At 39.3% G+C, this 27,350-nt stretch overlaps 1 protein-coding gene across 10 annotated transcripts in view; it reads right to left on the bottom strand.

The window, feature by feature from the left end:
• MSRA (methionine sulfoxide reductase A) overlaps nucleotides 1–27,350 on the bottom strand; it is a 455,631-nt gene that overhangs the window by 257,571 nt on the left and 170,710 nt on the right. For 9 of the 10 annotated variants that reach the window (XM_042983557.1, XM_007097123.3, XM_042983559.1 and 6 more), the window contains one exon: nucleotides 21,353–21,421. In XM_042983557.1, coding sequence (XP_042839491.1) covers nucleotides 21,353–21,421 — 69 coding nt within the window. Of the gene's footprint in view, nucleotides 1–16,787; nucleotides 16,878–21,352; nucleotides 21,422–27,350 lie in introns of all 10 variants that reach the window. The other variant, XM_042983565.1, reaches the window with a different exon arrangement.

The raw sequence follows: 27,350 nt of genomic DNA, 5'->3' as shown, positions 1-27,350 counted from the left end.
CTAAGGAAGGGACACATCTCTCTAGAGACAAAGATCCCCCCGTAAAGGAATGGTATAATCGTACTTGTACTTTGAGAAGTATTTCTGTCAGGTATGTGATCAAATCTCTTGGGGAAAAAAAGACAAAAAGACAATGACAGATTTGCAGAGAGAACCTCAGATGTGTCCACTGGATGCATGCCCACTGCCACCACCCTGGTTCAGATAACCATCATCTCACACCATTTAAAGACAGAGCATCCCAAGTGAAATAAGCCATACAGAGAAAGACAGATACCATATGTTTTCACTCTTATGTGGATCCTGAGAAACTTAACAGAAACCCATGGGGGAGGGGAAGGAAAAAAAAAAGAGGTTAGAGTGGAAGAGAGCCAAAGCATAAGAGACTCTTAAAAACTGAGAACAAACTGAGGGTTGATGGGGGGTGGGAGGGAGGGGAGCGTGGGTGATGGGTATTGAGGAGGGCACCTTTTGGGATGAGCACTGGGTGTTGTATGGAAACCAATTTGACAATAAATTTCATATATTGAAAAATAAATTAAATAAATAAATAAATAATAAAAAAATAAAGACAGAGCATCCCTGTCCTTGAGGAAAGGGGAACCTGATTTTATTTTTACTGGTAATGATAGAAGCTGTAATATGGGCAAAGCAGGGTCTCTTGTGAAAGAAAAGAGGATAATGCAGCTGTTTTAAAAAGAGTATAAAAAGAAGGCATGAGAAATGGCCTTCAATAGCATCCAATCTGATCTTTTCAAATCTTATCTCACATCTTTCTAGTCCATTCTTCACCCTGAAGCCTGTGTGATCTTTCTAAAATTCAACCATGATCCCATCATTTCTATGGTTTTTCTTGCTCTTAAGATAAGGTACAATTTCCTTCACCTCACTAACTGGATAGGTAGTGATGTCAGAAAACCACAATAGGAACAAGTTAAGTAGGAAAAGGAAATTTCTAACTACCAAGGGTCTGACTATGATCTGGCCAGCACTACCCTATAAAATGTACATAGTCTATTCCAGAGGGATCTGGAATCCTTCTGAGAAAGTTATTGTTATTTTCATTTGATAAGGGATGATCCCAGGATGAAGACCGTAAGGATATGTTGCTGAGGCAAAGCTAGGGTAGCTAGGGTTTGAACCCAAGAGTGAGTCCATCTCAAAACAATGTCACCATGGAACCAGAGGAGAAGAAACAAAGTGTTCTCAAAGGAGGTGGGTACAGGAGTTGAACACAGATGTGGGAATAGGGGTGGTCTTTGGGCAAGATGGACCTTCCCTGTTTTACAGTCATTTTTATTTAATCTTTACTCCCACTCAAAACTCTTTATTCCATTGTCCTCATTAGATCCCTACCTTTGACTCTCTAGATTTGGCACTCATTTTGACTAACCCCAAAAAACATTTCATCAAATTCATGGTTATTATATATATCTCTGTCCCAGTCTCTCTCTCTGGGATCCTTCTGACACTCCATTACATATATAGTAGACCAACTGACATTATCTCATAATCACCAAGATTCTGTTCATTTAAAAAAAAATTTCTCAAATTTGTATAATTGTTATTGACCTGTCTTCAAGTTCACTCATCCCTTCTTAAGCAATATTGAATCTCCTGTTAAGTCTATTGAATAGTTGTGGGGTTTTTAAATTTCAGATGCTGTATTCTTCAGTCCTAGAAATTCCATTTTATTCTCTTTTATAATTTCCATTTCTTTGCTGATATTTCCCTATCTATTAACTCATTCAGTCCATCATTTACCATAAATTCTTTAAGGTATTTATAATATGTTTTGGGTCCTTGTCTGCCAATTTCAATGTCTGACTCATCTCTGGTCCTGCTTCTATTTACTTTTTTTCTTCTTTAACCATATTTTCTTGTTTCTTCACATATCTAATCATTTTTTATTGCATACTAAACACTGTGGATGATATGTGCTAGATTTTGTGATTCTTCTCCAAAGAATGTTGAATTTTGTCCCAACAAACAAGTAAATTATTGGTGGGTCATCTTGATCCTATAAAGGCTTAGATTTAGAGTTATAAGAATAGGTTTATTTTGCTTTTTCTCCTTAGCCCTAGGATGTAACCCTTTATCCTGGGTTTACTTCTAAGACATGGCCCTCCTAGAGTTTAAAATAAAAGCCCAAAGTTTTTAAAGTCTCTTTAACCTAGCAAGCCTTGAACTCCAATTCTCTCCCAGAACCAAGCTTCCACTGACTCAGCCTTCTAGCAGCTGCTTTCTGCTGGAATTTCTTTGGAATCTCACTCTGTGCATGTACAGACAGAGGCAGCCACATATTTGAAGGGGAATTGGTAAGAGATTGTGGGGGCTCTCCCTCTACTGCTCCTTCCTTCCAGAATGTTTTGCATTGATTTCTAGCTAGTCTTGCAGGCCCTGGATTTGACCTCTTTTTATTCAGCCTGGTAAGATAGTTACTTTCTATTTGTACTCGTTTTATTCCCTAAGCAACTGACTAAGCAGTTCCTAAGCAACTGACTACTGGAAAGCACCCTCAAGGAAAAACCTGGTTAAATGTGGTGCTTATCAGGTTTGTTTCCCTTATTTTAAGAGCTATGTTCCCTCCAGATTCTGCCCAGACAACAACATTTTGTTGTTCACCAGTTCCTTCAAGTAACTGTTTTTTGGTTTTGTTTGTTTGGTTTTGTCCACAGTCAAAGCTGTTATCAGATGGAGCTTCAGAAACATATTCAAGTTCAGAAATCAGCTTAGTTAGAATTTAAACCCAAATTTGGATGATAACATATCTGACATTCCATCCCAACATTTTTTGGAGCTGGAAGAGTTAAGAGGTTTAGGGAAATACCAATTTATTTTACTGATAAATCTTAATCTTATTGTAAGCATTGATTTCATATTTTATTTTATTTTATTTTATTTTATTTTATTTTATTTTATTTTATTTTATTTTACTTTACTTTACCTTAAGATTTTATTTATTTTTAGTAGTCTCTACACCCAACATGGGGCTTGAATGCACAATCCTGTGATTTCACATTTTAAATCACATCACCGCATTCCTTTGACCTGTGCTCCATTCCGTATTCTGTGTATACCAGAAGTACAATTTGAAGTACTTCTACACTGTTTAATGTATTGTAGAACAACCATTTTGAAAGGACTCCTATGCACTCGTTCAACTTGATTCTAAGTGGTTTAATTCAATTACATCTAAAGATGCAAGAACATCAATCTGTAAGTAGAATGATAATAATACCTACATACAATTGACTCTTAAAAAACACAGGGGTTTGGGCACCAAGCCCCTGTACAATTGAAAATCCAGGTATCACTTTGGACTCTCCCAAATTTAACTGTTAATAGTCTACTGGAAGCCTTATCAATAATATAGGCAGTTGATTATCACATATTTTATACATTATATGTATTATATTCTGTATTCTTACAATAAAGTAAGCTACAGAGAAGAAAATGTTATTAAGAAAATCTTAAGGAACAAAAAACAGTACTGCTGTATTTATCGATACCATAAGTTTACACTGTCTGTTTATAAAATAAATTATCTACCAGTACTTATATCAATATGGTATTATATGATACAAATCACTGTTGATGTTACACATATTACTAACACTAGATATCAAAAAGGAAAAGATAATGTGAAAAATAAATGCATATTTATTTACAAGTAAAACGATTCATGCACTGATAACAAAGAAGCAGCAGTATGATTGCTTCATGGTATCCTAGACTACACACTAATGAGTTAATTATTATAAAATTTTTATGGCATACAGTATTACAGTCTTCATAATATACTATTGGAAATATTGTTACCTTTAAAAAAACCACTTCCCTGTGATAATAGACTGATATGCAGTGTCTCCAATTATGAGAGAGAGAAGCATACTATATGGCAATATAACTCTTTGAAAGCATAGTTATAACAGTAAGAAAGCTGGCACATTAATTTTACATTATATATCATTCATCTTATGCCTCTGTAAAGATAGGCTATCCATTTCCATGCAAGTCTTTCACACGATATTCTACACGATGAATACTTAGGTGACTATGACACAAAAACATCTCATGCAGTTCTTGCCTACAGTGATTAGATCTTCACACAAATTCACTCACACACATATACAACAGATGAGCTTATTAACTGTACAGCATGATGATTATTTAATACTAAGTGGAAGTGGATCATCATAAAGGTCTCTATCCTCATTGTCTTCACATTGAGTAGGCAGAGGAGGAGGAGGAGGAGGAAGAGGAGGAGGGGGTGGTGCAGGAGGAGTTGTTGGTCTTGCTGTTCCAGGGGTGGAAGAGGTGGAGGAGATAGAAGAGGTTAAGGGGAGGCAAAAGAGGCAGGCACACTCCATGTAACCCTACAGAAACATACTGTAATTTCTGACTTTGCTTCTTTTTTCTCTAGAAATGTTTCTATACAGTACCAAGCCTTCTTCCACTGTTCGCTTTGGTTTCAGTGCTCATATTATGGAAGGGTCGAAGTCATTTAAAAAAAAAAGTCAAAAACACCTTTGAATAATTGGAACCTTCCGTCAGATTTTCCAACGTCAGTTTGTTTTCTCTCTCTGCTTCTTCTACGTCTTCCTCGTCATTGCATACTGGTTCTGAACCACATGTCTACATCAAGTCATTTTCTATTAATTCCTCCAGTGTGTCCCTGTTAGCTCTTGAATTTCTCCAATATCCATATCTTGAAACCCTTCACACCCCACCTTTTTTGTCATATCCACAATCTTTGCCATGATATTCCTTGATTGGCTCTGTTGTAAATCCTGTAAAGTCATGCACAACATGTGGACACAGTTTTCTCCAGCAGGAATTTATTGTTTCGGGCTTGATGGCTTTCATGGCGTTTCCTGTAACAATAATGGCATCTTCAATGATGTAATCCTCCCAGACTTTCATGATGTTCTCTCCATGAGGGTTCTCTTCCACTGCATTGGCAATCCTTTACACAGAGTGTCATGCATAATGAGTCTTAAAGGTCCTTATGACCCCCTGATCTAGAGGCTGAATTACATTGTGTCTGGGGGCAAGCAGACCACTTTGAGGCCTTCAGTGTTGAACTCATGGGGCTCTGCATGGCCAGGAGCATTTCCAGTACCAAAAGAACTTTAAAAGGCAGTCCCTTACCAGCAATTACTTCCTGACTTCAGGGACAAAACATCAATGGAACCAATCCAGAAAAAGGGTTCTCATTGTCCAGGCCTTCTTATTGTAAAACCAAAACAAGGCAGTTGGTGCTTACCTTTCCCTTCAAGACTCAGGGATTAGCAGATTTATAGATACTGATCATAAACCAAACTGTATTTCTACAAATCAGTAGAGTTAAATCTTGGTGCTTGCTTCTTTTTCCTACTAATAAAAGTCCTTTGTGTCTTGCCGCCCCCCACCCACCCAGAACAGGGCACTTTTGTCTGCATTAAAAATCTATTCAGGCAGATACTCTTTCTCTGCAATGATTTTCTTTTTTTTTTTTTTTTTACTTTTTTTTTAATATGAAATTTATTGACAAATTGGTTTCCATACAACACCCAGTGCTCATCCCAGCAGGTGCTCTCCTCAATACCCTTCACCCACTCTCCCCTCCCTCCCACCCTCCATCAACCCTCAGTTTGTTCTCAGTTTTAAAGAGTCTCTTACGGTTTGGCTCCCTCCCTCTCTAACCCTTTTTTTTGTCCTTCCCTTCCCCCAAGGTCTTCCATTAAGTTTCTCAGGATCCACACAGGAGTGAAAACATATGGTATCTGTCTTTCTCTGTATGACTTATTTCACTTAGCATAACACTCTCCAGTTCCATCCATGTTGCTACAAAAGGCCATATTTCATTCTTTCTCATTGCCACGTAGTATTCCATTGTGTATATAAACCACAATTTCTTTATCCATTCATCAGTTGATGGACATTTAGGCTCTTTCCATAATTTGGTTATTGTTGAAAGTGCCGCTATAAACATTGGGGTACAAGTGTCCCTATGCATCAGCACTCCTGTATCCTTCGGGTAAATTCCTAGCAGTGCTATTGCTGGGTCATAGGGTAGATCTATTTTTAATCTTTTGAGAAACCTCCACACTGTTTTCCAGAGCAGCTGCACCAGTTTGCATTCCCACCAACAGTCTGCAATGATTTTCTTAATGGCATCGGAGAACCTATCTGTTGCCTCTTGGTCTGTAGAAGTTGCTTCTCCAGTTATCTTGACATTTTAAACCCAAACCTCTTTCTAAAATTATAAAACCATCCTTTTCTGGCATTAAATTCTCCACCTTTAGATCCTTCACCATCTTTCTGCTTTAAGTTTAATGACTTCGCTTTTTCTCAAATCATATTTGAATCTATTGGGAGGCCTTTCTTACAGCCAAAACTGCCTTTTCAATATGAGATAAATAGGTATTTCACAAAAAGTGCAAGATTTTTGTACCTGCTGGCTTCACATCTTTCTTTTTCTTTTTTTTACAGTGGTCCTAACACTGGACACATTCATCTTGAAATGACGGACAACCTCAGCTATAGACCTCAATCTATGGCACATATGAAGCGATTCAACTTTTTCTTGTGATGTCATGACTTTTCTCTGCTTCTTGGGAGCACTTCCAGCAACACCAGCGGCACTTTGTAGGAGTCCTGTGGTGTTATTCAAGGCTTATGGTATTGCACTAAACACGATGAAAAATACGCAAGAACCATGAGAGATCACTCTTAACCGGGATATGCAATTTAAAAAACAGATGAGTTGTTCATGTAGAGATGATAAGTATCAAGTGGCATTTTAAGCGGATACTCCCAACCCTTGAGCTCACCACAATGCCAACGGGAGGTTGCTACAAAATTATGACAATTGCACAGTATTACTATAGTTAATTTTATTCAGTTATGATCTAATACTGCATCTTTATGCTTGTTTACATTTCTCTCAACTGCAAATGGCACCATGCATGGCCCATTAAGTGTGTGTCCAAGTATTGATAAAGTTTAACTTTTCAAAATACAATTGTCTGTATTTTATGGTAGTAAATGATAAAAACAGACTAGTATCTACATATATTTTATGCATATTCATGACATACCTTTTTCTTAATTTCTCCAATATTTCCAGGCAACGTCATTCACCTGTAAGTCCTTTCAAATTTTCACAAATATCGAAAAAACTTTCCAATAAATTTATTGAAAACAATCCACATATAAGTGGACCCACGCAGTTCAAATCTATATTATTCAAGCGTCAACTGTACTCTCTACAAAGGATTTGTATCTGTTCTTAGCTAATGTGTCATTTAAAAGGGCCACTTAGGGGTGCCTGGGTGGTTCAGTCAGTTGAGTGCCTGACTTTGGCTCAGGGCATGATCTCGCAGTTCTTGAGTTCGAGCCCCGTGTCAGGCTCTGTGCTGACAGCTCAGAGCCTGAAACCTGCTTTGGGTTCTGTGTCTCCCTCTCTCTGCCCCTTCCCCACTCATGCTGTCTCTCTCTGTCTCTCAAAGATGAATAAATGTTAAAAAAAGAAAAAAAATTTTTTAAATCTTCCCCTCTTTAAAAAAAAGGGGGGGGCACTTAATTCTTAATACCCAGGGAAAGAAAATATCCTAAAACTATGAAGATATTGCATTTGGGAAAGATACACAAAGGTATAGGCTTTTTATTATTATTATCAATTAAAGGCAGTGTGTGTTCACACAACAAGTACTGGACAGAGAGAAGACAGCCTCCTAAATGGTATCTCTGCTTCTTTTCTTACCATCAGAGCCAAAGTGATTGTTTTAAAAAATGAGTCATATTATCTCATTTCTTTGCCCAAAATCCTCTAAAGGCTTCCCATAACATGCAAAATAAAAGTCAAAGTCCCCACAGTAACCACAAGGCCCTTCATGATTTAACTCCTTCTTAATCTCTGACCTCAGCTCCTCTTCCTCCCCTCTTTGCTTATTACACTCCAGCATATGGACCTTGTGTCACACGCACTCCTGCCTCAGGGACTCTGCACTTGTATTCCTTCTGCCTAGAATGGTTTTTCCACAGATCTCTGTATAACAACCCCCTTACCTCTTTAAGAGCTTTGTTTAAATATTACTTCATTGATGCCTTCCTGGACTATCATTTTATTTTTTTTATTAAAACAATTTTTAATGTGTTTTTTTTTTAGGGTGGGGAGGGGCAGAGAGAGGGAGACAGAGGATCCCAAGCAGGCTCCATGCTGAAAGCAGAGATCCGGATGTGGGGCTTGAGCTCACATGCTATAAGATCATGACCTGAGCAGAAGTTGGAGGCTTAACCGACTAAGCCACCCAGGTGTCCCTTGACTATCATTTTAAATTGCAAGCCCTCACCCCAATCCCAACCTGGCATTTCCTATTCTCTTCCCTTGCTTTATATAAATCCACAGCACTTATCACAATCTGATATTCTGTACCATATACTTTAGATATTTATCTTATTTTTTATCTTATCAAGTCTTTGAGGGGAGATATTTTTCCTGTTTCCTGCTGCAATAAACAACTTGATAAATAAGTGAATAAATTATATGAGTCCTAGACTTAGTTCTACCATTAACTAGTAGCCTGACTCCAGGAAAGTCCCTTAATCTCTCTAGGCCTCAGTTTTCTCATCTCAGAGCTAAATACAAAGAACAAGTAACATAATATATCTAAAAATACTTTAAAGTATAAAAATTACTATTCAATATAAAAGTTAGTTTATAACTAACTAGTTATAAGTGGTGGTGTTTTTACAGTCACTTCATTGCTAGGTAGAATAAAAATGTCTTACATGGAAGGAAAAAAAACAGGGACAAAACTTTCAGTCCAGGGGCACCTGGATGGCTCAGTCAGTTAAGCATCCAATTTCGGATCAGGTCATTATCTCATGGTCCATTACCCCACGTCGGGCTCTGTACTGACAGCTCAGAGCCTGAACCCTGCTTCAGATTCTGCATCTCCCTCTCTCTCTGCCCCTTCCCGCCCACCCCTCCCCCCCACCAACGCTTTGGCTTTCTCTCTCTCTCAAAAAGAAACATTAAAAAATTAAAAAAAAAAAAGACTTTCAGTCCAGTCATGAATGCATCAATAGCAACTGAGAAGCTATTTGTCATTCAGCTGGTACACCTGCCCACCTATTTATTATGTGTGACTGGAGACCCATGTATTAGCACCAGGATTAAAGCACATATGATTTGCTTGGGAATCCAGCTCTTACTTTTACAGGTGGTTTGAAAGCAAGACCAATGCTGAACCCATGCGTATGGGGCCTTCTCCATCTTATGGTCATGCTAGTGCACATTTCTACAACAAAGCTGTTAAGGGGAGGCCTGGCCAAAGGACGTACTTGCCAAACATGAGCTCTTCGGCCAAAAGGAATGCTAAGAAGCAGTTCCTATGCATTCCTGACAGTTCATTTGATACACAGGTTGTTTTCACTCTAAGCTCCTAGTATCATCATATTCCTGAATTTTCCCAGGTGACCCTCCCCAAACCTTCCTCCTTCTTAATGTTCCCTATGAGGTGAATACAAACTCTTCCACTCCTCTCAATGCAAATGTCAATGCCACCTGGACAACTTTTATGGTAAGGAAAGGGAAGGCTGGTGGCAAAGAGGGTGACAAGAAATTCTCCCAAGTACTAAATGAATGCATGAGTGTTAGAAGCAAGATGAATGCCAGGCTTCCACAAGGGATTCATCTTGACCTAAGTGACAATATGATGGAAACTAAGAAACTGGGAAAGGACCATCACAGAAAGACATTTGAGATTCAAATGACTGCAAGAGGAGGTTTCAGGGGAGTCCAAAGAGATATGGCCAAAAAACTTAAACTTTATTTTCCCACAAAACAGACAGCACTGATTCCCACTAAGTAAGCTTGATTCTGGAAAGCCACATCTGAAAGTGTTTTCTTTTTCTTTTTCTTTTTTAATGTTTATTTATTTTTGAGACAGAGAGAGACAGAGCATGAACAGGGGAGGGTCAAAGAGAGAGAGGGAGACACAGAATCTGAAGCAGACTCCAGGCTCTGAGATGTCAGCACAGAGCCCGACGTGGGGCTCGAATTCACGGACCGTGAGATCATGACCTGAGCCAAAGTCGGACGTTCAACCGAATGAGCCACCCAGGTGCCCCTGAAAGTGTTTTCAATCATCTTTTTTTTTTTTAACGTTTATTTATTTTTGAGACACAGAGAAAGACAGAGGGCAAACAGGGGAGGGGCAGAGAGAGTGAGACTGACAGACAGACAGACAGAATCAGAAGCAGATTCCAGGCTCTGAGCTATCAGCACAGAGCCCGACGTGGGGCTTGAACCCATGAACCGTGAGATCATGACCTGAGCTGAAGTCAGACACTTAACTGACTGAGCCACCCAGGTGCCCCTCAATCATCTTAAAGTAAGTATATTTTAAAATATCTTTTTGAGTTCATTCATGATAAGGCCTATTATGAACTATCATTAATCGTCACCATATTATCATGAGTCTTGGCATCCCAGCTGGGACTTGGAAGGATCTATGGTCAGACTTGTACCAGAAAGATAGCCATCTGGCAAGCACCACCTTTGGTCCCAATGCGATTGGTCTTGATCAACTATAATCCTTTGTCTAAATCCTGGGGTACCAATGACATAAGAGGAAGATGAAAGGTGTTCCGTGTAGTAACTCCAGGTATATAAGGACACCTGGGATGTTGCTGACACTTACACACAAGAATTCATGAAAAGTTCACAGGGGCTCTTTCATCACCGTTCACGCTATTTTGGCCAAAGGTAGGCAAAGCTAAACGATCATTTCTCAGTGTGAACCAAACATGTTGCTTCAACAGAATCCCACTTCTTAGGGTTTGGTGATAACATCCCAGTTATTTCTGAAAAAAAAGATCTGGCATTTTTGATTTTGAATGCCTTAAAAAGAAAACTGTATGTTGTACTAGGCCTAAGAAATTTCATTCATAGGAATTATTTTACTCTTATTTATTTATACACAGCATCATTCCAAAAGGAAAATTTGAGACAACTCACCAAAAATAAAAAATTATATATACATAAGATAATAAATAATAAAGATAAAATGAGATTAAAAAAATAAGCGAGTCAGTAGACAGTTCCCAAAATACTTGGTAGTGAAAACTGCAGATAGTCCTACCTGTTCTATCTGTGAAAACTGGAAGGCAGAGACAAGGGAAAAGCACTCTGAAAAATATGTCTTCTGCTACCCTCAAACGCATTCACAATATTAAGCCAGGAAAAATATTCACCTGGAAAAAGCACTCCAGGTGAGATAGCTCAGCTGTTAGTCTTCACAGTGGGCAGCATTCCTGAGGAGGCTTTGTCATTTCCTGGCTGCTTATCCATTCTCATCATTCCAATATTTTCACAGCATTCCACATCTAGAAACAAGATGGCCCCCTCTCTGGAGTTGGCTTTTTCATCCTGGGTTGCTGAGGTTCAGGACTAGAATCCACAAGGCAACATGTCCCCTGGTCACAAGACCTGGGTGAGAACAGCAGAGAAGATGGCTGCTCCCAGATCCAGCCTTGCCGGAGACATACCTTCTGCCACCTGACTATGTATGTGTCTGCTACTTTGTTTTGCCCAAATCTGTTGAGGCAATCTGTCTATTGTGATTGCATTTTCAAGTTTAGCCAAATGGTCACAAATTTCAATAATTTGGTTAAATGCCCAAGTGAAAATGGTCATTCAGTCAAATTAAAGAGGTTTCCATCATTTGTTAAATCACTTTTGACTTAAGCAACTGTATTTATATATGCTTCTAACTCATGAATATACTTTTAACCCATGTTCAGATCCATGGAGCAAAGTGATAGATAAGGGGGGTGGGGGGGGAATGACACTTCTTTCTTAATCAAACTGGATGTCAAGATAACCAAATAGTTAATAAAAGGGCTAGTTCATAAGTAAAAGGAAATGTTAGAATTAAAATAGCACCATCCTATAGCCTTGGATAAAATAATGGACCTAGGCAATGATCATTAAGGGCTGCTAATTTAATGATTCAGTTATTAAATGCCTCCTGAATGGCTTACACACCCCACCTATGGATTCTGATCAGGACTCTAACTCCCAATTTTTAGGAAGTACAGAGGACTGACAAATATGGCCATTCAATCTAGACTGAAGGAGATAGTGCAGAATAATTATCTAATTTATTCAACAAATAAATTACAAGGAAAAAGAGAGAGATGAACTTACAGGTTAAAAGAGACTAAATATTTATATCAACCAATTACAGTGTATGGACTCATTTGGATCTTGACTCAAACAAATGGTTTGAAAAAATATTTATGAGACAATAGTGGAAATATGGACTCATGGCATACTTGATGATATTAAATAATTGTATTTTTTTGGTGTGATAATGGCATTATGGTATGTTTTCTAGACAGCTGCTCTTTTTAGAGATATGTACCCAAATATTCATGGATAAAGTGAGATGATATGTAGGACACCTGGGTGGTTCAGTCAGTTGAGGGTCTGACTCTTGATTTCAGCTCAGGTCATAATGTCTCCTGTTTGTGGAATTGAGCCCTGCATAGGGCTCCACACTGAGCGTGAAGCCTGCTTGAGATTATCTTTCTCCCTCTCCATCTGCCCTTCCCCAGCTCATGCTCTCTCTCTCTCTCTCTCTCTTTCTATAAAATAAAATAAAATAAAATAAAATAAAATAAAATAAAATAAAACAAAATAAACAAAATAAAACAAAACAAAACAAAATTAAATTTAAAAAATTAGATGATATGTGAGATTTGCTTTGAAATAACCTGAGATGGTGGAGAGCAACTGAGAATATACATGAAAAACACTCAGCCCTAACTGATAACCTGAAGCTGAATAAGGGAGGCTTCCTTATATCAGTTTATTTTTAGTATGTTTGAAATTTTTCACAATAAAAAACTAAAAGGTAAATATTTTTTAAAATCCATTAAAGAAATAATATTGATAGAAAATTCCTTATAAGATAACCAGTCTATTGATTGTTTTAGATGCATTACAAGTAATTTATGGGTTAAGCCAGAGAAGCATACTGTGCAACCCATCACAGTGTGTGGCCTAAATATTCCCTGGTGTGTGTCAGCAGTCCAAAGAAAAGAGCAGTGTGACCAACAGCTCACAAATCTCCTCATGCTGCTCACTCTAAAGGGTTAGCAGTAGTACTGTTGACTGTCTCACATTACAGTGTTCTCCTTACACATACCCTTAAAAGAAATTTCTTTCTGGTTCTAGAATCAGGAAATTTTAAGATTCCCCCAAGCATGAAGATTTTCAATATCAGTAAGTAAAACGTTGAAACCCATCACCACTTCACACATCGGGATGGCTATGGACAAACAAAATAACAAGTGTTGGCAGGGAGGTGAAGAAATTGGAATCCTTGTGCTTTGCCAGTGGGACTGTAAAATGGCTCAACCATTGTAGAAAATGGGTTGGCAGTTCCTCAAAAAGTACAACAGAGGATTACCATTTGATCCAGCAATTCCACTTCTAGGTATACTCATTAAAAGACTTGAAAGTAGGGTCTTCAAGAGATATTGGCACTTCCATGTTCATACCAGGATTATTCACAATAGCAAAAAGGTGGAAGCAACCCAAGTGTCCTTTGATAGATGAATGGATAAACAAAATGCGGTATATATGTTTGGTGGAATACTACTCAGCCTTAGAAAAGGAAGGAAATTCTGGGGCACCTGAATTCTGGGGCTTAGATGGTTAAGCATCCGACTTTGGCTCAGGTCATGATCTCACAGTTCATGAGTTCAAGCCCCTCACTGGGTGAGCTCGAACCCCACTTCAGGCTCCATGCTGACAGTGCAGAGCCTGCTTGGGATTCTCTTTCCCTCCCTCTCTCTCCCCCTCCCCCTGCCCCTTGCTCACTCACACTCTCTCTCTCTCTCTCAAAAATAAATAAAAATAAATAAATTCCGATACACATCACAACATGGATGAACCCTGAAGACAGTATGCCAAGTGAAATAAGCCAGTCACAAAAGAATAAATATTGAATGATTCCACTTATTGGAGATATCTAGAGTAGTGAAACTCACAGAGACAGAGAGTAGAATGAGGGTTGCTGGGGCTTGGTGGAGACAGAATCGAGAATAATTATTTAAGGTATACAGAATTTTAGTTGGGAAGATGAAAAAGTTCAGGAGATGGATGGTGGTGATGGCTGCACAGCCATGTGAATGTACTTAATGCCACTGAACTTTACATTTAAAGATGGTTAAAACGGCAAATTTTATATTATGTGTTTTACCACAATTTTTAAAAACGGAAACCAATCATACAACTAATTGGTCTTCACAATGCTGCTAGAAAATATAGAGCCAAATCTGTGAACAACTTTAACAAATTATATTGTATCGTGGCACGTACTATTTGTATTTCATTTCTCATATTTTTCTTTGGTCTAACATTTAGCTAATTCTAATGTATGCAATTTTTCCATGTCTTGTATCTATTTTAATTTTCCTTTATTTTGTTTTATAACAAGGCCAAAGATAAATGATTGGGAAGAGTAAGAGCAAGAGAGAATATATTAGCTGTCTTATATCATCTGCAACATGGGGCTCAGTATTTTTCTTAAAAATGCTAGTTGAGCTAAACTGATTAACGATTAACTTCAGTTTTTGTCATTCTCCATATTTCCTTTTTTCTTCTAAAAAAGCTAAATCACAGAGAAGCAGTAGATACATAATTGTTTCTCTAGCACATCCTCTTGAGCATATTTTTTCGGTAGAAATTTAAGAAATTACTGCCATATAGGTAAAATAAATTCTATAAATCTTCATTTTCAAAAGTTTACAAAAAGTTGGTCAATTGGATGGTCACTATATACTAGCAATAACAGTGAAATAATTAGCCACAACTGATCAACTCAATAGGTGAGGCCAAAAGAGAAATCATGGCATTTTCTGAGAGCTCTGTGTTGATTCATAAGGAAGCAACCAGTCTCATTTAGACCCATAATGAGAGTGGCCTACTAGAAAGTTTTAACAAGGGCTGGTCAGTACTGGGCCAGTATTAGTTGAGTTCTCCACTAATGCAATCTGTTTTCCTTCAAAATCCCTGAGTTACAGCGCTCATCAGGTATTATGCAAGAGAGATTATGGATCAAATGGAACTGACTAATGTTGGGGTCAATCGCCTGGGGCCTGGATCACAGCGCATTCTGGCTGAGGAGAGCAGGTGGCCTCCCGGGGAACACTGCACAGGCTGTCCTATGAGCAGCAGTGCCTGAGATCTGTCCCATCTGTCCCCCATACCCTAAATGCCTTGAGGCATTAGCTCATGACATTCTGAAAACAACCCTGTGAGGTAGACATTCTTCACCTCATTTTACAGATGAGGAATGGGGCTTAGAGCAGGTAAGGTACTTGTCTAGAGTCATGTACCAAGGTTTATCTGACTGCAAAGGCCTCTGTGAGTTCAGAATTATTTATAGACTCCTCCACAACTTTCAGGTGTGTGGTGGGAGGTGGGGGGTAGAGCTTATTTTCTGGTTCTCACATGCATTCCAAATGGTTGAGGTTGGTGGATACACGATTATCAAACATTACTGGATTTGGGTTTACTCCTTTCTACAATGGGTTCAGTTCCATTCTCTAAGCACAAAAATCCCCACCCACACTCCAGCTTCCCTATTCTAAATATATCCCCCTCTCACACCCTCCCTGCCCCCAGGATACCCTCTCCACCTCCACACCTGTGCTCTTCCTGACTGGGACGAGGTGTGCTGTGCCATAACAAGCAATGTCATACAATCCAAATGGGATTTTCAGGGAGGTCTCTTCCCCTCTCCCTGTATTATCTAACCTCTCCACGCTCAAAAAGGAAATAAAAATTGAGAACATCACACACACACACAAAAGATAAATAAAATAAAATATATCTTAAAACATGTCCCTAAATGACCAATTATTGTCCCTTGAAGGTGCTTCAGATTATCATGGGAGGAAGGCCTATTTTTGTTTCCCCAAGTGCCTCATCACTTAAGAAGTTTGCACCAGTTAGCAGCCTGCTGTTCTAACAGTCTTGTGAATTTAGATTGTTTAGTTAATTATAAACACATTTCAAAGTCATTCTTTCTGGCCTTTTTCCTAGAATGAGTGACTGCCACTCTACAGCTCACAGAATGGTCTTCAATGGTTTTCAGTCAAGGTTCAGGGAGAAATATGCCACACCGGGATTTGATTATTTACCAACATAATGTTGGATTCAAGCCAATGAGCCACCAATATATTTTCCTTTGAAGTCTGACATATTGCCTGCTGCTTTCAATGCTGTTTTCTTGGCTAGCAGACAAAATAACTGTGGCTGTTTCAAAATTCACCTCCGATTGAAGTCAGGGGGAAAAAATGTCTTATGATTGGTTCATCTTACAGACATGGATCTCATTCTCCTTTGGAGTGCTCAAGGTGAGTCACTTGGACTGGGGTGCATCTGTGGCCCTAAAACAGTCACTAGCCCTTTCTCTGGAATCAGCCCTTCCACACACCTATTTGAGAAACAGTCTGGTAAATTCTTGGCACCTTGGCTATAAACAGAGATAAACAAGGTCATCAGCACATTTTCATGATGTCTTGGATTGTCTTTTGCTCCCTCTCATTTGAGAAGCCCTAAGAGAACCTGACAAAGAAAACATGTTTGAGATCACAGAGCCATTGCTGTCAGGATACTGAGAGCCTAAAAACCCACCCTAAGAATTCATGGAGATACTCCTAGTGTTGTCACTGATATCAATTCCTATACATTAAGATTCCTTGCTACAGAACCTTACCTTTCTGCAGACAGGCTTGGTGTGGGTTTCTAAATGATAGGATCAAAGAATTTCTTGCTAGAAGGAATTTTTTCAAAAGGGTTTAACATTCTGAAATAAAGTAAATGCTCATTAATTGAAAAGAAAGACTCTTATATGCTATTTAGTCCCATTTTCCAATTTGTTAGGAATGACCACTCTATCATTTAAATACCTCTAGTGGTGGAGAACTCACCACCCTATGTTATTGGATACTATAAGTACAATATTAAAATTGCAAAGGCATGACCTGTGATGATCAATTCTCCATCTCTTATGAAAGAGCTATGAACCTGGTTTTATAAATATGAATTAACTTTTAATTTCAAGTCATTCAGAAAGATATAACAATATTTACTGAGGAAAATCTTGGAAGTTAGTGAAACTACTGGTGCTGATACTACATCATATATAATATAGTATAGTCTGCATTGTTTTTTTCACTTGTTTACTTCATTTTATATATCTAAGTTCAATTTCAACTTGACTCAATGTGTATTTATTACTCTTGGCACAATATTTTACAATATACACTCTTGTTATAGGGTGACATTATATCCCAATTGGCTGAAACCCTTCAGGTTTGCACCTCATTATCTAATGTAATTTTTAACAGCACCCTTTCACTCTCAAAAGTATACTACTTTGGATGACAAATTTTATGGCACGGTACTGTATTTTAAAGTTTTTAAAAGTTGTATTTCATTTTTTTAAGTTGTACTAAAAACCTTCGCAAATTCACACATCTTCCCAACCCCCAGCTTCTCTGCATTTTCCTCAATTAATAAGTTTTTATTTTATTTGAAAATGATAAATCTTCTTGACTACAGAGTATATTTAATAAAATGAATAGTTGTTCTGTGCTTTATTTATTTATTTTTTTTGTTCTGTGCTTTAAAAAAAAAAAAAAAAAACCACCACAGAATGGCTGGAGCCTCTGTGCTCTCTGCATGGATGGAGTGGCTCACTGCCAATGGGATGTCACTTTCATTAAGTTATTGAGAGCTGGAGAGAACCTTTCTAAGTCAGGCACAGCATGCTGGCAAATGTAATGTGGATGTGTCCTCATGCCCGAGAAAGCATTCCCTCCACTTGACCAGATTTCTTTCATCTTTGGGTGCCTCAGTTTCTCTGTCTCTAACAGAGCACAATAATGCCCACTTCACAGGGCTGTTGTAGGATTAAAGGGATGATAGCCATAGGGCACTGTCAGCCACTGGGAACAAAGGCATGAAGTAATTGCAAAATGTTCGGTTCTGCTTCTCCAGCTTGTGGAAAAAGGGCTCCCACTGACTTGAAAGACAGCATCATACACAGACGAGGAGAAGCCCACTGGGAGAGCAGAGCCTATTACCTTCATTATCATTGTCCTAAAGTACAGAGGAGAGAAAGAGCAACAAAGAAGCTTAAGAACTGTGGCCACACAAAAACAAGACGAGGACTAACAAATGGGCTACGAAAGAAAATCTGAAAAAATAAACATCTTAGCTTAAAAATAATCTGTGACGATTACATGCCAGAAACTAAGGGACACCTATATATTCTTTGGTCACGTGACACAATGACGCACTTGTGTATTTTTTACAATGGAGCGTACCCTGTCCTTTATACTTCCTTACATTATCCACTCTAAATGCCTAATGGCAGTTCAACGACCACTTTCAGAGTGGATTTAATTTAAAAGTTCCTATGTAGATAGCATTCTGTAAAGCATCTTCAAATGATTAACCAATAGATAATAAAATTGCAACTGGCGATACTATTTTGTCATAAAATATTAACACCTCCAAGGCTGAAGAGTAAGTTGGGACAACTAGAAAGTGCCACTGGTGTTTGGTGAGCTCACAGTCAAGTAGATGTAAGACATTCCCCTGTATATTAACACATGCTACTAAAATCAAATGGGTAAAAGTGATAAGTAGTAGGAGATGTCATTCCAAGCAGTATTTTCCCAGCAAAAGCTATATGTCAAGAGTCCTTCAGCACACTCTGGGAATGCACAGAAATTCACAAATCACTTTGCTAAATTGGCTTGGCTGGAAATCGTGCATTTGTGCATGGATCCAGCTGAAAGACATTTCTGAATCTACCAGACTTGCCCACAGCTTCTTCAACCAGTGCTAAGAGTCAGGGGACATCATAAGAAGAGTGTGGGCTTCAGGGTTAGTTACACTTGGACTCTAATTCTCCCTCCACTATATCACTGGCTGAGTGACTTCGGGTAAGTCACATGAGCTCTCTGAGAAGAGGATTACATACTCATACCAGGATTGCAAGGTGCCAGGAGGATTAAATGTCCAACATATGTCAAAGAGCCAAGTGCTATATACTTGGTTTAACCTTTTCAGTAGAGCTATAAACGACCCAGAATGAGAGAAGCCCACCCCAAAAGCCATCTGCTCCTTCTCTTCACTGCAGGCCAGGTGGACAAGTGATATAAAATGAGAACAGTTTTTAAAACATTAATATAAAATGCTTGCACCTACTTAACCCAAATAGGGCCTTAATTTAAGCATCTGGAAGAGTCAAACTGAAGTTCTAATAATGTAAACATTCTTAGATGTCAAAAGACATTCTAGTTTACAATCTGTATATTTCTGAACTTGCAGAAATGATACACGATTCACCTCTTAAAACCACACACCTTGGCCACTCACAGTGGGTTTCCTGAGGACTGCCTATCGCCAGATAAGCCTTGGGTCTTGAATATGTAAGATGGAGAAGCAAAGGCAAGTGTCTCAGAGCAGTCAATTCTCATCCTATTGGTGAAAAATGCTAAAGCCTGGAAAGGGAAAGGTGCTTGCCCAAAGCCAAGCAATGCCACGGGTTAGGATTTTTAGGAAAGCCACTACAAACCAAAACTGTGACAAATTATAATAATAATCTCATCACAGAGCTTTATTCACTGATATTTCCAATTCTGTGGCCAAACAACATCCATACCTGCCTGGTGCTGGGTCTGTCCCTTGGGAAGGAAGCTCTCCTCTAATAGCAAAACAGAGGAAACCCTGCTAAGATAGGTTAGCCTTATTTTATATTGCCCAATATGACATGGAACTGAGTGTGTAACATGTCTGGGGGGTGAAAAATCTGAAATACAAAAAAAAATTATCAAAATAACCCATTGCACACTGATGTGACATTTGCTGTCCCCTGGTAACTGTCCCCTGATAGTTTCAAACCTACAACTCCAGAAAAATGGCATCGTGTGAACATAAGTACACAGAGGAAAAGTAACAAAGCAAATATTTAGCACACATTTTTAGAGTGTCCATTATGCTTTTTTCTACAAAAATCAAATTCTCTGTTTAAATTTCTGAGCATAATAACTTCTAACCACTGATAAGCACATTTTAAAGGGTGCTAGCCCATATGGAGCAAGATTTACAAACACCCAGGCAGAATTAGTTCCCTATTTCATAACTCTCCAACCGTTAATCATCATTGATTACTAATTCTGGTTCCATCTCTGTGAATAAGTTAATACTTTATGCTGAATAGGCTAATTTAGAGGTGGGTGATCCTGAAGCTAATTTGCAGCTCAAGGAGAACTCCATGCTTTAAAGCAGCTTTACATCAAAAGCCTTACAGAAGAGGATCATCAAGACCAGGGTAGAATGGGAACTAGAAGAAGGCATAAAATCAGGGACTTCAGGTTTTTAGGATGGGAAAGACCATAAAACCTGTCTAAAGGCTGAGGGGAAGGATCCAGAAGCTACAAGAAAATGAAAATTCAGGGGACAGAGGAAGTGACCCCAGAGAGGGTGATAAGGGATGGACCCCAGGGCATTGCTGGAGGGAAGAGTGAGGGGGGAAGGCAAAAACAAGAGGAAAGAGGACGTCAGCAAGAAAAGGGAAGGAGGGAGAAAAGGAGGAAGGTAGGCAAAGAAAGTGCCAAGTGTAGGGACATTTTAAAGGAAGTTTAGGTGACATTAAATATGGAGGTAAGGAACAATGAATTAAAAAGGACCTCATCACCAAAAGGTTTGGAAGCTAACAGAGAAGTTCTGCTCAACCACATAATTGTATATGGTAAATATATACTCAGAGATTAGATTTTCTGTTTAAAACACTTTAATTAACTTCTTTTCTAAGGAATATGCTGAATTCATAATGGAGGAGAAAGAGATTATTCAATTAGATTGATTTTTGTGGAATAACAACTCAAAACTACTTGAATCCCAGCCTTTGACAAAGTTACGTATCAATGTGGCAGGTGGGGGGAGCCTTCAAGGAAAGAAAAACTCAAACTGTAAATTATCAGGTTAATTCACAGTGTGGACATAAGAAATAGCAAAGACACAGTTTGATATTTGGTTTGCAAAGTGAGAAAAGAAAGCATATTAAATTCTATAGAATAATCTTTTCTGATCCCAGAAATACTAGGAACTCAATAGTTTTTTTTTTTTTTTTTTTTTGGCTCCAATGACTTGTAAATATCTACAAGAGCCCAGATTTTGAAGCCCTGAGGACACTTGCTAAAACTCAGAAATTTGGCACTAGTCATTGCACACAATTTGGGTTTTCTTTCAGAGTTGATATCTTACCAAATACAGCCATCTGTGTTCCCTCTGGGAAAGGTTCAACTGTTCTATTGCCATTGACATGATGTTTGGCTAGAAAAAAAAAAGAGGGAGAGAAGGAAAGAAAGAAATACAAGTTAAGTGTAAAGTTCCACACACATACTAACACATGTCATTAAATGTGTCAAAGAGTCTATTTCTCATTTTTAGTTAGAAGTGGCACCAAAGCTTACCCTTTTTAAGAGAGCTCCAATTATTTTGTTTTTAGTCTCAGTGACTGAAGAGCCTAGAAATGATCTAGTTGAGTGTGTGGCTTTACAAAGAAGGGTGCCAGGGCCCGAGCTCATGCAGAGCCATACAGCTAGTGGCCACAGAGCCAGCCCAGCCCCAAAGCTCCCGACTCCTAGCCACAGGGCCCCACTGCACCAGGCCAGGTCCTAAAGAACAAGGAAGCTCCAGGTTCCAGGGAAAATTGGGGAGGCTTCATCTGAAGACTCTTGATGATCACAATATTGACCCAGTCAAGGAAGTGAGCCGTGAAGACAGCAGGATAACATCAGGGCCAATTTTCAAAAAATAGAATAGCAGAACACATCACTGCACTACAATTCAAGTACTATTTCCAGGAGCCACAGACACTTGGCTTCTTAAAGACAAGATGGATGTCCCAGTGCTTCTTACTACCTACCCTTCATCCACCCTGGTTCCCTCCACCAATCATCCTTCCCACCCTGTGCATATCAAGGACTTAGAAATAAAATGTGACCAGGTATTGGTTTTCCAGCATTAACTTGTTCTCAAAACCTCCCAAAATGCAGTCAGGTAGAGAAAATCTGAGTATGTCCAGCTATGAGTATTTTTAAAATATCCTCAGCAATTTTTGCATGTGGGCATTTATGTTGAAAATACCTAAGAATGGCTCAGAAGCTTTGACACCGCATCACATAGCACATATATTTTGATTTCATGGGTCACATTAGATTTATGGAGCACTGGCAAGGGCTTAGCACCATAGCTAGGCTCTGAGGGGACTGGGGAGAGTAAGACACGGCCCTCTTGGAGAGTATAATTATCTTCAAGAGGTAAAAATGTCAAACTTTACCAGAAAGCTTACAATTATGTGCTAAGTCTTGGAATGGAGACTAAAGGTACTGTAAAAGTTCATGGCAGAGTAACAGCAAGCTGGGAAGTGGGAGCCAGCAACCTGGAGGAACTATAACTAGTGCAGAATCTTAAAGGAGAGGCAGGGTTTGGAAAGGCAGAGGGTGAGGAAGCACCTTGAATGAAAGCCAGGAGTGTGGATGTAACCAAGGCATCATCCAGGGCCAGAATAAAGTCTAGCCTGGGCATTGCCAAGGTGATATGTTGGGAGGCAGTGGCAAAAAGGACAGATTGGTAGGCAGGGACCAGGTCATGGAAGGTCTTGAGAACCCCATCTAAGCTCAAAGGAACCCAAGGCAGGCCCTGCAGCACACTGCAAGTCTTTTGGAATCTGGAGGCTCAGCCAAGTTTAGACAATCTCTTCAGCATACCATCAATTCAGGGGCTCTCACTGGTTCCTAAGTAATGGTGGCACTATCCTAGGAACAGAAAACCTGGAGGAAGGGAAGAGGCTAGCCCAAGTCCCAGGTAGCCATGGGACCTTGTCAAGCACTCATTAATATTAGCACCCATTGGTTGCTAAATCCAAAGGAGTGTGATGAGGCTTGATGTCGAGGTCAGAGTTCTGTTCTATGGTCAGCTCCCCACAGTCCCTGCCAGCGGTTCTAAAAGTGTTTGCCTTTACACAAATCAAGAGTTTTAAACCCATTCAAACTCTTTAATCCACTCATCTCACTCATAAGAAACTCTCACTCTAAAGAAACATGGGGGGGGGGGGGGGAAGGTGACACACGTAGCAATATTTATTACTTACAATAATGAAATCTTAAAATCAACTTAATATCTAAAAGTACTAAAATTGCTTAGAAAATTATAGTTTGTGATTTATCAAAAGCATGGGAAAAAACCATGGAATATTATGCAACATATTTTATTTTTTTAATGTTTGTTTATTTTTGAGAGAGAGAGACAGAGTGTGAACAGGAGGAGAGGCAGAGAGAGAGGGACACACAGAATCCAAAGCAGGCTCCAGGTTCTGAGCTGTCTGTCAGCACAGAGCCCGACGCGGGGCTTGAATTCACAAATGTGAGATCATGACCTGAGTCGAAGTCAGACACTTAATTGATCAAGCCACCGGGGTTGATGTAACATATTTTAAATACAGCATTTGAGAGTTATATAGAAATATATATAGAAATGTGAAAAAAATACTTGGGATAATGGTAATTGAATACAATCCTATTACAACACTAGAGGTAGATTATAATGACAACTAATTAAAATATGAATGCTTATAGGAAAAGAGAAATGCTGCTCTGGCAGAGAAACATACAAAAATAAAAATGACCAGGGTGATTATGCACGATATTTACCTTTAGTATTTTCCTTTGTTACTGTTAGATTCTTATTTTCTAAATGAAAATATGTTTGGAATTTTAAAAATCAATGAAATTATAGATTAAAAAAATTTTTTTTGCCACAGTAAGTACTTGGTTTCCCAGAACAAAGCTTATTTATAGCCAGTTGAAATGCTACACATTTACAATGAAAAGCGTACCCTATTTGACATCTCTTCTCAGACAGCTCAAAAGCACCTCCAACAAAAGATGACCTTCCACTCTAAACATGGTGCTCTTCCAGCATCCCCAACTCTGGGAATAAGACTGCCATTCTACTTTCTAGGCATCCTTGCCCATTCTCTAGCCCTCACTACCCACATCTAGTCTATCACCAAATCTAGTTAGTTTCACCTTCCAGACATCCAGAATCCTTCTACTTCTTCCCTTCACCATCCAAATTATTCCAATCCAAACTATCGTGGCCTCTTTGCCCAGACTCCTATAAATGCCTCTAGTTCATCTATGTCCCCTCTCCAATTCACTCTTCCCAGTGCAGTCACAATTACCTTTCAAAAAAGAAGGAAAAATTCTGACTGCATGACACAAACTCCCCAACCTTCTCCCACCTTCCATGGCTTCCCAATGCTCTTATGCTAAAGTGAAAACTCTAACATGGCCTTCAAGGACCCATGTGGTATGACCACCTCAGTCCCTCATTCCTTCTACCACAGTCATGTGGCTTTCCTGGGACCAAAGGCCTTCTTCTACAACACTCACCAGAGCGGCACCTCACATTTAGTCATTACCTGGACAAGCAGACTATAAGCACAGGGAGGACAGGGCTCATAGCTCCTTTGGTTCACCATTTCTATAATTCTAGTCCAACAGGGACACAGCATAGGTTTCAATAAATAGCTGTTACATTAATGAAGGAAGAAAGAAACAGTATAAAAAGAGAGACTAAAAAGTCTTTCTTCAGCCATTATGAAAGCTTTATTATTTGCTATACTAATGACGTAGTTCTCTTTATACGTACATGTCCTTTACACAAAAATGATCATTGAAAATGATCTGGGCCAGGTGGCCCAGAGTCCAAGGAACTCCTCTCTGTTCTACTCTATAAATGTCTGCCCCTCTTCCCTCCCCATTCATCTTCTCTCATCTGACAAGGCGACAGTGCCGGTAGAGGCAGGAAGACTAAAAATGCTACTTGAACTGGAGAGGAAGGAGGAAGTTCATATGCAACTCTTGCCTCAATGCTAAGGTTCCCTTGGGCCCTGTCTTTTATTCTAGCACCTGAGGCCCAAAGATAACAGGGTCCATAAACCTGATTTTGAATTTTTTTTAATATTTATTTATTTTTGAGAGAGAGTACAAGCAAGGGAGGGACAGAGAGACAGAAAGAGAGAGAGAGAGACATACACAGAATTCGAAGCAGGCTCCAGGCTCCGAGCTATCAGCATGGAGCCCGACAGGGGGCTCAAACTCACGAACTGTGAGATCATGACCCAAGCCAAAGTTGGACGCTCAACCGAGCCACCCACGTGTCCCTGATTTTATATTTTCTTCTGAACTGCAGCTGAGTCAGTTACTAGACAGCAAAGACACAGCATCAGCCAAGAAGAGATAGCACAGTATCAGCAGCTAAGGCCATGGGCTCTGAAGCAAGACTGCCTTGACTTTGAGCCTCAGTGCTCCCACTTCCTAGCTGTTGGAATATGGCTTAGTTACTTAACCTCTTTGTGCCTCAATTTCCTCATTTGTAAGAGTTTCCTCATTGTAAGTTTCCTCATTTGTACCTACCTTGTGGGCTGCTTTGAGAATTAAATTAGTTAATATATTTAAAGCACTTAGATCAGTGCCTGGCACTTGGTAAACACCTCTTAACTGTTATACTAGCATTATTATATGTGTGAACTTTATTTTTCACAAGATCCGAGTCAGGAATGACAACTACATGACACGTGATGTACCTCGCCTCCATTTCCATGCTCATGGAAGACATCACCAATCAACCAAAGCATACTTTCTTGGTCCCCAAATGTGACCACAGAATCTTTTCTCAACCTAGCATCCCATAGAGTCTCTTATTATTTAGATATATGTGTATGTATGATGAAATTCTTTTGTCATTCCTGGTCTAAGTTAATAAAACAGAAAAATGGACCAAAACAGAAGCCATTTTCCTTCTCGTTTCTATATGAAAAAATGCAATTAAAAAAAAAAAAGATCCTTTGGAAATCTCCAAAATTCTATATACAGCTTTAGGGATGAAAGAACAGGGGGAAATCTGACTGCTACTTTCCATTCCATAATGCGAGAATGGTGAGTTCTTAAAAACCAAGCAATGGCAGTTCTACTCCTGGAAACCGAGGCTTAGCTCCCAAGGGCACTTTCCTATTGAAGCTCTGCTGAGGCAAGTATTTGGGGGACAAAGAACCAGAGATCCTTTAAACACATTAAATAGGTCAAATAAGATTGGGGGGGAGAGGGGTTAACTTGGGGACCTAATGAGCATTTTTTTTTCCAAAATTGGTGGCACATGTCACCACGGAAACAATCACACTGACTAAACAGAAAAGTCATTCATTGATTGGGTACTAACTATTGATTACCAGCAGAGCATGAAATGGAGACGGGAGAGGGTCACTGACAGGGACATCTGTTGCACAGCCACAGCAGGGTGGATGCTTCCAATCTGGCTAGATGGGCAGATGTCCCTGCCCCCACTCCATGGGGGCACGTTCCAAAGCCACATGCTCCAGGAAGACAACCTCTGCTGATGGCCATGACGTGTCCTCAGTCAAGGGTATATGAGGACAAGGAATAGATTTTCATTTATCTTGAAAGCCCAGTGCTTGTGGAACAGCGAGGTTAATTAGAGCAAGATTGGGTCAAAGTCAACTATCAGAGAGATTTTGAAGGGGATCTGGGGGACACGTTTAAAAGCTTCAGAAGATGATACTAACACATTTTTTTCTTTTGTTTTATGAATATCTAATGCACTTCAAACTTTGTGACTGTTTTATTCCTTGAAAATAATACAATGAAACTGTTCAATAATATACCTGCGATAATACAAATTCAGACATAAACCAACAGTGATTAGCTCCATGTCTTGTGCTCAAAGCGAGAGAGCTAAAATTTGTACCTTCTGGGTGAGGGAGAGAGTGGAGAGACGAGAGGTAAATGGTAGGAAGTGGGGGACTGCAGGGTGGGCCCCCAGACCCTCCCTATCTCCTGTAGGGCCAATCCCCTCCAGTCTGGGTGATCATGGTTACACTCCCGAATTCGAGACTCCAGGAACTGTTTCTGCTATCCTGGGAGTCCTGGTCAGCTGCTGGACCCAGAACCATCCCAGGACTGGAACAGCCTTGTGTCCCAGTCACATTATTAATCCTGCAAACACCCAACCCATACTTGTCAAGTGTTACTATCAATCATTCATGCTGAGACAAAACCTATTGGTGATGATTAGCTTCAGCTGGGGCCCAGAGTAAGAGTACCTTTATTTCATTCATATGGTAATAAAAATCTGTCAAGCCCCAAAGCAATATATGGTCTCACATTCCCTCTCATTG

The sequence above is a fragment of the Panthera tigris genome, chromosome B1 (genome assembly GCF_018350195.1).
Source record: "Panthera tigris isolate Pti1 chromosome B1, P.tigris_Pti1_mat1.1, whole genome shotgun sequence".
NCBI lineage: Eukaryota > Metazoa > Chordata > Mammalia > Carnivora > Felidae > Panthera > Panthera tigris.
The sequence above is the reverse complement of the archived record's forward strand: the minus strand, read 5'-3'. Positions and strand labels throughout refer to the sequence as shown.